Source organism: Penaeus vannamei, chromosome 26, assembly GCF_042767895.1.
Source record: "Penaeus vannamei isolate JL-2024 chromosome 26, ASM4276789v1, whole genome shotgun sequence".
Lineage (NCBI taxonomy): Eukaryota > Metazoa > Arthropoda > Malacostraca > Decapoda > Penaeidae > Penaeus > Penaeus vannamei.
Genome location: NC_091574.1, coordinates 28,181,559 through 28,193,256, shown reverse-complemented (window position 1 = coordinate 28,193,256; position 11,698 = coordinate 28,181,559). Strand labels below are relative to the sequence as shown.

General features: G+C 44.4%; 1 protein-coding gene across 1 annotated transcript in view; it reads right to left on the bottom strand.

Moving 5' to 3' along the window:
• Positions 1-258: 258 nt before the first annotated feature.
• The window catches only part of LOC113815630 (heart- and neural crest derivatives-expressed protein 2), a 25,411-nt gene continuing 13,971 nt past the window's right edge, over positions 259-11,698 (bottom strand). The window contains exons 2-3 of the mRNA XM_027367650.2: positions 2,823-3,780; positions 259-1,532 (exon numbers count right to left, since the gene is read on the bottom strand). Coding sequence (XP_027223451.1) covers positions 3,676-3,780 — 105 coding nt within the window. The 3' untranslated portion in view covers positions 259-1,532; positions 2,823-3,675. The remainder of the gene's footprint in view (positions 1,533-2,822; positions 3,781-11,698) is intronic.

The window sequence follows — 11,698 nt, the reverse complement described above, 5'->3', positions numbered from 1 at the left end:
CCTTTTATTTCTCATTCTCATTCTCACTCTCACTCTCACTCTCACTCTCTCTTTCTCTCTCTCTCTCTCTCTTTCTCTCTCTCTCTCTCTCTCTCTCTCTCTCTCTCTCTCTCTCTCTCTCTCTCTCTCTCTCTCTCTCTCTCTCTCTCTCTCTCTCTCTCTCTCTCTCTCTCTCTCTCTCTCTCTCTCTCTCTCTCTCTCTCTCTCTCTCTCTCTCTCTCTCTCTCTCTCTCCTCTCTCTCTCTCTCTCTCTCTCTCTCTCTCTCTCTCTCTCTCTCTCTCTCTCTCTCTCTCTCTTTTCCCTTTCTTAAAATAGCGAGCATCTCTCACCGAAGTAAGACATTTCGACGGTTCCTTACAAGGCCTGTCTACTTATTATCTACCCATCGACCTTTCAATATCTACTCATCACGACCTACGCTACAAGTACATAAGTAAATCAAATACACACACGCTGTTTTCCATGTGTCTGTCTACTTCGGAAGGGACAGAGACAAGGGGTTGCAATTCCTTGCTTATCTAAGTCTGTTGTAGTTTAAGAAATTCGTTAAAATCACTAAACTTTCAAGTAATGTATCCACTTCGTTAAGATCATGAATTTTTACGAAATGTATCCACTTCGTTAAGATCATGAACTTTTACGTAATGTATCCACTTCGTTAAAATTCTAAACTTTTACGAAATGTATCATCCACTTCGTTAAAATCCTAAACTTTTACGAAATGTATCATCCACTTCGTTAAAATCCTAAACTTTTACGAAATGTATCATCCACTTCGTTAAAATCATGAACTTTTACGTAATGTATCCACTTCGTTATCATGAACTTTTACGAAATGTATCCACTTCGTTAAAATCATGAACTTTCGTCCGAGTGAAGGGATGGGAATGAACCCCTTGTCTCATCTCTATCCATATTTTTTTCTCTCTCTTTCTCTGACCAAACTCTCAAAATATACAGATAACAAGAACAAATTTGTACAATAACAACCTCTCAATAATAGCTGTTCCGACGCCCATTTGAAGGCAGAGGAAATGTAACAACTAAAAGATACAGTTCCAGCCATGATTTTGAAAGACATGTTTGTTTTACACTTGTCTAGGCTGTCTTAACGAAAAAAACAATATTGAAAATAACACAAAAATACAACACAGGCTTCCACAGCTATACATATTGAGGGCGGGCGCTCATACATGCGTAATAAAAAATCAATAAATACATCTTAAATGTGATACGATAAGATCAAATAGGCAAGCCAATTGGAATGAATAAGTACATAGCAAAATTAAAAGGGTTTGGGACCGCGACCTCTGTTGCATGATGAGCTCTGGTGGGCTGACTCGGCGGCTGTTGCTCGGTGCAATTGCAGACCAGGAACCAGAGACGAAAAGAACTTCGTCAAGACCTTCTTTATTTGGAGAATTCCCTGAATCGTCTGTGGAAACAGCTGGACAGCTTGTACCAGAAGGAGGGCCGCTGCCGGGCTGTGTCTGGGCCGTTGTCAAGTATCCTCAACGTTTCGGTTCTTTGCCTGCAAGGAAAAGAATTGGGGAAATGTTAGTTGTAACTGATACTATTGTTTACTTTTGTTTGTGTTCTTATGTACTAAATCATTATATAACGTACATCCGAGCCTAAAAATGGTTTGATGTTGTGACTCCCCCGCCCTCGTACATCAAAGTCTCCGAAAGTGGAATCAATCTGTGCAGCGAAAGAGCTATTAGATTACGAGAATTCCCCCGCTTGAAAATGGAGTAAGATCAGCCCTTTTCCCGCCGTGTTTATCGACCAAGACGTCTACGAGTCGAGGTTTTGTGTATCGGCCGAGGTGGAGCACAATTATTTATGGGTTTTGACACTGAGTCAACAACTCGCGTAACCCAACCCGGCGGACGGCACACGGCGGACGTCTCCCTCCTCGATCTTCTGTCAGGACGCCGCGCCGACGCCCTCTATTCCGCATGGGATCTCTCGTCTTTCGGTTACCCAAAAACTCCCTTTTTATCTTAATCGTTATGCTAGGGAAGCCATTAAATCATATCACTCGTATCACTCGACCAGATTCGGCCACTTCGCTTCCCTTCGGCCCACCAACAGAGCTCGCGCCTCAACATGACGTAACTTTACCCTCGTTCTCTGCGAAGTTTACAACAGAACAAGACCCGCGACTCCTCCACTAGGCCTACAACATGACCTGCGACACTGCCCAAGGGATTAATATTTTCCCCCCTTCACCGCACTCACGCTCCAGTTGTATATGACCTTGCTTACATTTTCCCTCCGTCCCGTCCTTACTCCTGAGCCCACACTGTCCCCTTCACTTTTGTTTTTGTTTTTGTTTTTTCTTCGCTGTAGGACGTCTACTTAATTTACATTGTTTTTATTCTGATCTTTGACCGACTGGAGAATGAAACCTTCAATCGTGATGCCAAATTTTCCAAACAGCTACAGCCTGTTTAATAGTAATAATAATAATAATAATCTAAATCAATGGAAGTGTATCTTTTTTGTATTTCACTTCATTCTTTTCTCCCCTCGCCTTCCTCTCCTCCCCTCGCCCCTCAGGTCAGAGTTCACCGGGATGGGGTTACCAGTAGAGGCCAAAATACGATACGTCATGTGGGTATCCTTCAGACCTGTCCCGACCCCATGTTGTCCTTCACTTGTTTATAAATACTTCCCGATGATTTACATTCTCTCTTTTTTTACGACTTTTACTCTATTTTTTATCCATCTTACGTCACCGAGGAAGAGAGAAAAGGAGAGAAAAAGAGACAATTGATTTTGGAAACGCAAAGAACTAGAGGGACCAGGAACTCACCTCAAGTAGTCGAAGAGGTAAAATCCCAGCAAAGTGAGTCGCTGACGGCTGACGGCTCTCTCCATGCTGACTGCTGACGACGCTGCTGACGCTGGTGGAGCTGTGGGCGTGGGCGGGAGGTGGGTACGGGGCATCAGAGGGCTGGGCACGAGCTCCGCCACATGGGTCTTCGTGGATCGTGCAGGCGGGCGGGCGCAGGTGACACACCGCGCTTAGGATGCACAAGGATGCAGGAGGACGAGGAGGAAGCAGTGAGGACGAGGAGGAAGCAGCGAGGACGAGGAGGAGGAAGCAGTGAGGACGAGGAGGAGGAAGCAGTGAGGACGAGGAGGAGGAAGCAGCGAGGACGAGGAGGAGGAAGCAGTGAGGACGAGGAGGAGGAAGCAGCGAGGACGAGGAGGAGGAAGCAGTGAGGACGCAGCCAGGTATCGGTGGCGCGAGTGTGGTCCCGCTCATTTGAACTCTGGTATCGATTCGTTCTGGAATGTTCTGTCTTCGGTGGGGATCGTGAATCTAAACCTACGATTGCTTATATACATCAGGAACAGGGGCTGTAAAGACACGTATTTTTCTACAGCTTTTCGTTTTCTCTTTTTTTTTTCTCTCTTTCTATCTCTCGTAAGGTATCTTAGATATTTTCTTATGGTACAAACAACACAAGTCCGGTTGCTGAGGCTATAAACCTTAATTGATCTTAAGGCGACATACAACTTCTTTTAACGTTCATCTTGGCTCGGTATTTCATCATTAACCTCTTGAGATATAATAGTTCTTATCGCATTTAACTCTTTCACACAGAGGGAATACGTCTCTTGCCGCCCTCTCCTTCCTTCAGAGGACGTGGTGGGCGTGTCTACTTCTTCAGCTCCTGCGCCCACACCTCTTGGGGCCAGCCCGTACGCCCACGTTTGGTCTCGGGGCTGGTGGAGATGGGGGCGGGCGCGACGGCGGTGGCGACCTGTGGGAGACGAGAAACCGTATTTAGAAAAAAAAATACTTGGAATTAAGAAAAATATATTTAGAAAAAATAATGATTAAGATAGCATATTTAGAAAAAATAGTAATTAAGAAAATATATTTAGAAGAGATAATAATTAAGAGAGAATATTTAGAAAAAAAACTAGTGATTAAGAAAATATATTTAGCAAAATATAATGGTTAAAAAAACATATTTAGAAAAAGCAGTAATTAAGAAAACGCATGTAGAATAAACTAGTAATTTAGAAAACACATTTATAAAGAAAACTAGTAATTAAAACAGGCAGTTGGAAGAAATTAATGATTAAGGAAACATCAAAAAACAATAAGCAATTAATGCGACTCCTTGTCAAAACTTTGTGTATAATAACCGTTAAAGAATTAGAAAAGATATGTTACAAGTTTATAAATGAATTTTCGTTCAGAATAGCCATAATCGGACTTGAAAAGATGCGATTAGAGATTTATAAACGGTTAGTTGGATAGCAAACAAATGGCGTGTAAGAATGAGGTCGAAAGCGCAGAGATAAGGCTGAGATATGTGGCTTGAGCATCCTGTGGTGTCCTGCGGCGAGCGTGCGGCGGCGGCGACGCGTCCCGGAACTGACGCAACGCTGCCCCGTGGAAGACGAAGTGACGTCACTCGTGCAATCACCGACGCCTGTTTATCGCGGGAGAACACGGCTAATGCGCGGGTCAGCAAATGCGACAATAAAGTGATTGGTAAGAGAAAGGATTTTTTTTTCTTTTTTTATGGCTTCGGAGAGGAAATAGTTGAAGAATTGCGAAATTCGCGCCTCGCAACGACGCCGCCCGCCGCGCACGCCCTCGCCCTCCATCACTGTCATTTCCACGGGGACATTTACGGGTAATCCTCTGACGAAACGGGAAAAATCCACAGACGAAGAACAAAGGCACGATGGAGACGCCCACGTGACGTACGACAACAAGCCATGACGTCACAACCTGTCTGGCAGGTATGTAAACAGCGGGTTCCCTCGGGCGCTGCTCCTTCTGGAAATATGAGAGTGCAATTTCGACTCTCCAATTTCCCTTTCATTCTATCTCTCTTTTTTTACGGGAGTAGAATAGAGGACTGGACACACACGTAGAGAAAATAACGAGGCGGAATTCCTTTCAGCGATAATACACTGTATTACGGAGAGAGAGAGGGAGAGAGAAGATACACACACACAAAAAAAAAAACAATCCATTTGTGGAATTAAGACGAAGAGAGGGAGAGACGAGATCGTGAAGGAAGCCTCGCAACCGGCTCGCCTTGATTGGAATGCCGAGAGTGAGGTCGAGGTTTCCGGCCAAGGAAGCTGCACGCGCTCTGGCCGGCCGCCTCTCCCAGGAAGTTCAAGTGGAGGATTCCAGGGGGAGGAGGGATTTAGGAGGAAGAGAGAGAGAGAGAAGAGAGGGAGAGAGAGAGAGAGAAACAAAGAGAGAGAGAGAGAAGGAGATGATAGGCAGAGAAAGAGAGAGAGAGAGAGAGAGAGAGAGAAACAGATGAGAGGGAGAGAGAGAGAGAGAGAAAGAGATAGAGAGAGAAAGATATATATATATATATATATATATATATATATATATATATATAGAGAGAGAGAGAGAGAGAGAGAGAGAGAGAGAGAGAGAGAAGATAAACAGATGAGAGAGAGAGAGAGAAGATAAAGAGAGAGAGAGAGAAGATAAAGAGATGAGAGAGAGAAGGGAAAGAGAGAAGATCCCCTGGGGCAATTGCATTGTTGTCTCGTCCCTGCATAATGTCGGTCAGGGACAGATTTGCACTGGGCAGATTCACAGAGGGAAAAGCAATGAAACGAACACATACCGCGTTTTCTGTGAGGTTTTCGCCAACCGACATGGAAATTGTTTAACATAAATAAAGGGATAACTTATCTAAAATGACGACTATGGTATTTTACCAATCGATATCAAGAAGCTCGCCCCTGATTATTGTAAATATTAATTTCGCAATTTGATCATCACTCATGCAATTATCCGATGAATAACTATAACAATAACCAACAATAACGCTTTCGTATCCGCATGAAAAGAACACACACACAAAAAAAAACGAGATACGAAATACACAAAACGCAAGAAGCAAGAAGAACAGAAGAACAGTGACTCGCCGGAGCACGAGGAAGAACAACCCAAGCAGAGAGAACGAGGCGGCCATGAGGTAAAGATGAGAAAGAACAAATAAGAACAACTGAACATCCAGGAGGTGGCGCACAGTAGCCGAGTCTCGTGAACCCGCCGCAGCAGACACCCTAATTATGAGGACCGGTGGGAGGGTGCTGGAGAAGGGAGGTAGGAGGGCAGGAAAGGGGGGGGGAAGGGTGAGGGTATTGGAGGGTGAAATAAAAGTGTTGGAGAGGGGAGGGAGGAGGGCAGGAAGGGGAGAGGGGGTGGTAAGGGTGAAATAAAAGTGTTGGAGAAGGGAGAGTGGGAGGAAAGGGGGGTGGTAAGGGTGAAATAAAAGTGTTGGAGAAGGGGAGGGTGGGGTGAGGGAGGGAGGGCAGGAAGGGAGGGTGGTAAGGGTAAGAGTAGTGAAGGATGAAGTAAAAGTGTTGGAGAAGGGAGGATAGGAAGGGGGGAGGAGGGTAAGGGTACAATAAAAGTGTTGGAGAAGGGAGGGTGAAGGGAGGAGAGCAGGGAGGGGGAGGGTAGTGGAGGGGCAAAGGAAATGATGCTAGGGAATGTGAAAGCACTAGAAAAGTGATAGAAACTGATAAAGGAGGAGGCAAGAAAAAAAAGGGTGAATAGAGGGAGAGGATATTCATGAGGATGGAAAATAGGAAGGAAGGAGGAATGGGCACAGTGAGTGAGGAAAGTTTTAAATAACGAAGAGAAATACAAAATCAAAGACAAAATATTGAGTAAAAAAAAGAAAAGAAAAGAAAAAAAAACAATAAACTTAAACAGATAAAAATAATAAATATAATAAAGAAAACTCGATTATTTCGGGTCAGTCTATTTGGAATTAAGAAAAAAAAAGTTTATTAAAGAATGTGTTATTATTGGAATAGCACCGACATCAATATTTACAGCAACAGAAAACGGACATCAGACTCTTCAAAGAAAATGGGAATTTCTCCAGGATAATGACACGTTGAAAAGCAAAATAGGAAAATAAATGAAGATCAAAGAAATACGAATTTCAGGTCCACTGGCGATACTAAATGCCGGTCACTTGAAAGAAATTGGTCGGAGAGAAAATCAACTTAATAAGGAAATCGCAAGAAATACGATAAAGAGGGAGGAGCGAAGATGAAAAAGAGAGAGAGAAAAAAAAACTCATTTCACATTATTAAAGGAAATATCTTCGCGGGGAATTTATATACAATTGCGGTTACGGGAAATGACCTTGGCTCCGAGCATTCCCGGAGATGACTTCCGGTCACACGTGAAGGAAATGCGTGTGTCAACGACTCATGGCGGCCTAACTCTCCGAACCGCCGCTAGAGGGCATTGAGGGCGGGGGGGTGGGGGTGGGGGAGGGGTAAGAGAGGCTTGTATATTTCATAATATCATCAAGATGTTTCCTTTTTCTTCTTCTTCTTTGAATTTTTACTTTTTTTCAACTCTTTTCCTCTTTTTGTTATCATTTTTTTTAGTTATTTCTCCCTTTGTTAAATAGAAAAACACATCGTTTCTTTTTGTTTATTTTCAACCTTTTTCCTTTTATTTTGATATCATTTTTTGGGTTATTTCTCCCTTTGTTAAAGAGAAAAACACATCTTTTCTCTTTGGCGGGAATGTGTGCGTGCGTAGGTGCGTCAGGAACACCAGTGACGCAACGACCACAAGGCCAAAGGTACTTCTCGGAAAGACAAGGTCGCAGAGGTGTGGAATATGCTAATGAGACCATGTGTAACTCTCGGCGCCGCGCTGTCTGATCGCTCAACGTCGACGGCCAGGTAGAAAGAAAGAAAGAAAAAAAAATAGGAAGAAAATAAATGAAAGAAAATAGTAAATACGGATAACGTAATTATGAAAGGGTAAGAGAGATGAGGAAGAGGACAGACATAATAGAAAATATTAAAACTGATAATAATAATAATAATAATAAACTAAATAACAAAGATCAGAAAAAAATAATGAAAACAACAAAAATCGCGTTTGTATACGAGACAAAAACCCGCATTAACATCAAAGTTATCCTATGAAAATAACTTCAATAATAACAATTCCATTTTATACGTTCCCGATAATGAAATGTTCCACGGTCACCAATTCGATAATGTCATATTCTTAGAGCTTATATCACTCCTTCTTCCCCCTCCCTCCTCCTCCTCCTCCTCCGTCTTCTCCGTCTTCTCCTTCCCTCCCTCCTCCTCCCTCCCTGCCTTCCCTCCCTCCCCTTCTTCCCTCCCTCCCTGCTTTCCCTCCCTCTCCCTCCCTCCCCCCTCCCTCCTTTCCTTCCCCTTCCCTCCCGCCCCGCCTTCCCTTCCCTCCCCTTCCTTCCCCTCCCTCCCCTCCCCTCCCCGCCTTCCCTCCCCTCCTTCCCTCCCTCCCTCCCCTCCCTTCCCTCCCCGCCCTCGCTCAGACCTCGTGAACTCCCTCCATCCCGCTCACTAATAAACGCCTGTCATTGCCCTGTCATTATCCGCTTTTTGTTGACATCGTGTTTTTCTTTCGGGTCTCAATTCTTTTTTCTTTTTTTTAATGGTGTTATTCGTTCTCTGTTTCTTTCTTTATTTATTTGGCTCTCCCTTAATTTCTTTCTTTTTTGTTCTGTCTTTCTTTTTTTTCTTTCTTTCTTTCTTTTTCTTTCTCTTTCTCTCTCTCTCAATCTCATTCACTCTCACTCACTTACTCTCTCTCTCTCTCTCTTTCCTTCCCTCTCTCTCTTTCCCTCCCTCCCTCCCTCCCTTTCTCCCTCTCTTTATCTCTCCCTTTCCCTCTCTCTCTCTCTTTCTCCCTCTCCCTCCCTTTCTCTCTCCCTTTCCCTCTCTCTGTCCCTCTCTCTCTCCCTCCCTCTCTCCCTCCCTTTCCCCCTCTCCCTTTCTCCCTCTCTCTCTCCCTCTCCCTTTCTCCCTCTTTTTTGTTGCAGGTCGCGGCCTCCCCTTGCCTGCGCCGCCCTTTCCCTTGGGTCATTAGCGAGGAAGAAGAATTAATGGCATAATTATGATGGCGAGGAGATGGGTCGAAGAGACGTGAGAGGCAAGGGACGAGAATTCCACCATTAGCTTTTGGGATTTGGGTTTTTATGTTTTTTTTTTGTTTTGTTCGGTCTTTTGTTTTGTTTTGTTTTGTTTTGTTTGTTTCTGGATGTGTATTTTGGAATGTTTTTTTTTATATATGTTTGTATTCAGTTTTGGGATTGTTTACTTTTTTCTGTAGAAACTTAGATTTTGTTATTGTTTTTATGTTTATATATCTATTTCTAGTTATTATCATTTTTGCTAGTTTTTTTCCATTTCTTAGATTTTGTGATTAAGGTTTTTATCTTTATATTTTTTCTTTATCACCATCTTTAAAATTTCTTTATCACTATCCTTTATGTTTTTCTTTTCTATCTACGTACAAAATTAGATTTCCGTGAATTACACTATCCTTTTATTTATTTTTTTTCTGTCTATGTACAAAATTAAATTGGTGTGGTTTAAGCTTCTGAATTATTTGATCTCATTGTTTTCTGCCTGTGCCCAAAATGACATTTGCGTGATTTAAGTTTTATTTTTTTTCTGTCATGGCAAAAAAGGAGATTGAAATTGGATAACTGGAAAGGCCTTCAAATCCGAGGACACTTTTTGCTTACTGAATTTGATTGATTGACACAGTCTCTTTAATTGAATAAGTGGATATGACCCGAGCTTATTTTTCTTATTATTAAAGTGTGACTTCAAAAAAAAGTTGCAATTCGCAGATAATGACACACACACACACACACATACACACACACACACACACACACACACACACACACACACACACACACACACACACACACACAAACATATACACTCCACCAACACCTATATATATATATATATATATATATATATATATATATATATATATATATATATATATATATATATATATATATTCCATCATTTACGTACACACATATGAACACACACTGACTTCCATACCCTACCACCCTCTCCCTACCCCAATACCCCAAAACCCACCCCTACCCCCACCCCCAACCCCCCAACCCACACTAACTCCCATACCCTACCACCCTCTCCTACCCCTATACCCCAATACCCACCCCCACCCCCACCCCCACCCCCACCCACCCCCATCCCCACCCACACACGCCCACAACCCACACACAAATCAGATAAGGACGAGAGAACCTCAACAATAGCGCTTCTGCCGCAGGGGGTGGCGAGGGCGGCGGCTGGAGGTGCCCTGAGGAAGGCGTCTGGACCCGGAGGTATTTCCCCTGCGTGGCCCTTGGGGGTCGCCCTGAGAGGCCTCGCGAAAGGTGGAGAGAGAGGGAGAGAGGAGGAGAGGAGGGAAGAATGGAGAGATAGGGGGGGAAGGGAGAGGAGAGGGAAGGGGGGGAAGGGAGGGAAGGGAAGGGGAGAGAGAGAGAGAGAGAGAGAGAGAGAGAGAGAGAGAGAGAGAGAGAGAGAGAGAGAGAGAGAGAGAGAGAGGAGGGAGGGAGGGAGGGAGGGGAGGGAAGAAGGAAGGGAGGAGGGAAGGAGAAAGAGAGAAGAAGGAGATATAGAGAGAGATAGTGAGGGAGAGAGAAAATGAGAGAGGATGAGGGAGAGGGAATGGGAGGGAGGAAGAGAGAGAGAGAGAGAGAGAGAGAGAGAGAGAGAGAGAGAGAGAGAGAGAGAGAGAGAGAGTGGAGAGAGAGAGAGAGAGAGAGAGAGAGAGAGGCAGATAAATAGAGAAATCAAGATGGAAATAAGGAAAGAATGAGAGATGGAGCATAAAGCAGAAGAAAATAAAGTCCACCTGAAGAAAGGAGACGAAGCGAGAGGACGAGAAGTGATCGACGAGCAGAAAGCCGTCGCCTCCAGCCACGACACGAGTAACGGGGTTTCCGACGCTCATTAAGCCCCGTGTTTTAGGTCGGGATCTGGGGATTTCGACGACTTTGAGGATATTGAGAAAGGCAGTCTTGGTTCTCTCTTTTTTTTGGGGGGGCGGGAGGGAGGAGGGAGGGAGGAAATGTTGTGTAATATTTGTTCTCCAAAGTCGTAAGTCAGGTAGAGGGACACGTGGCCGAGCTACAAGCTGGGTACAGGTGTCGGCACCTTTGAGTCTCGGTGCAGGTGCTCGCAGGAAATGTGGAGGAAATGTGCAGTGGATGGTCAGTATTCGGTGCAATTTCCGAATCGCGAAAAAAAATATGTTTGGTCTTTGCTTGGGGCTGGATTTCTGGCCATGTCGGAGAAAGCTATCGACAAACACAGATGTTACCTTTGTCCACACACAAAAAAACTTTATGAGACTACCTACTTTTGCAATTAAGACGTTCGTTAATTCAACTCCTTCTAAATCAACACCATTCCCACGAACCGAACGGAAGGTGCCCGCGAGACCAGAGCCAGAATCCACCCCCGAGAACCCCCCTGCAAGAGCTGAGATGCAACCGCGTCCTCTCTCCCCAGACAGCTTGACGCCGCGGCCACCTGCAGGTAGGATTGTGAGGTCCCGACAACCCCATCATTTCTCCCGCCTTGCCACACCGCCGCGCCCGCCCTCGGAGCAATAAACAGGGCGCGGGATGTGAGAGGACTTCCCTCGGCAGAGAATAGGAGGCCGAGGGACGGAACTTGATGATAGGAGATAGATGACGTAAAAAAAATACGTGGTTGTGTATCCTTAACACGGAGTTGCAGTGGAGACCGGGCTGGTTTCCTATCCCACTGTCGAGGAATCTGCTTCAGAACTCATTTCCACCTCTTTTTCTCTCC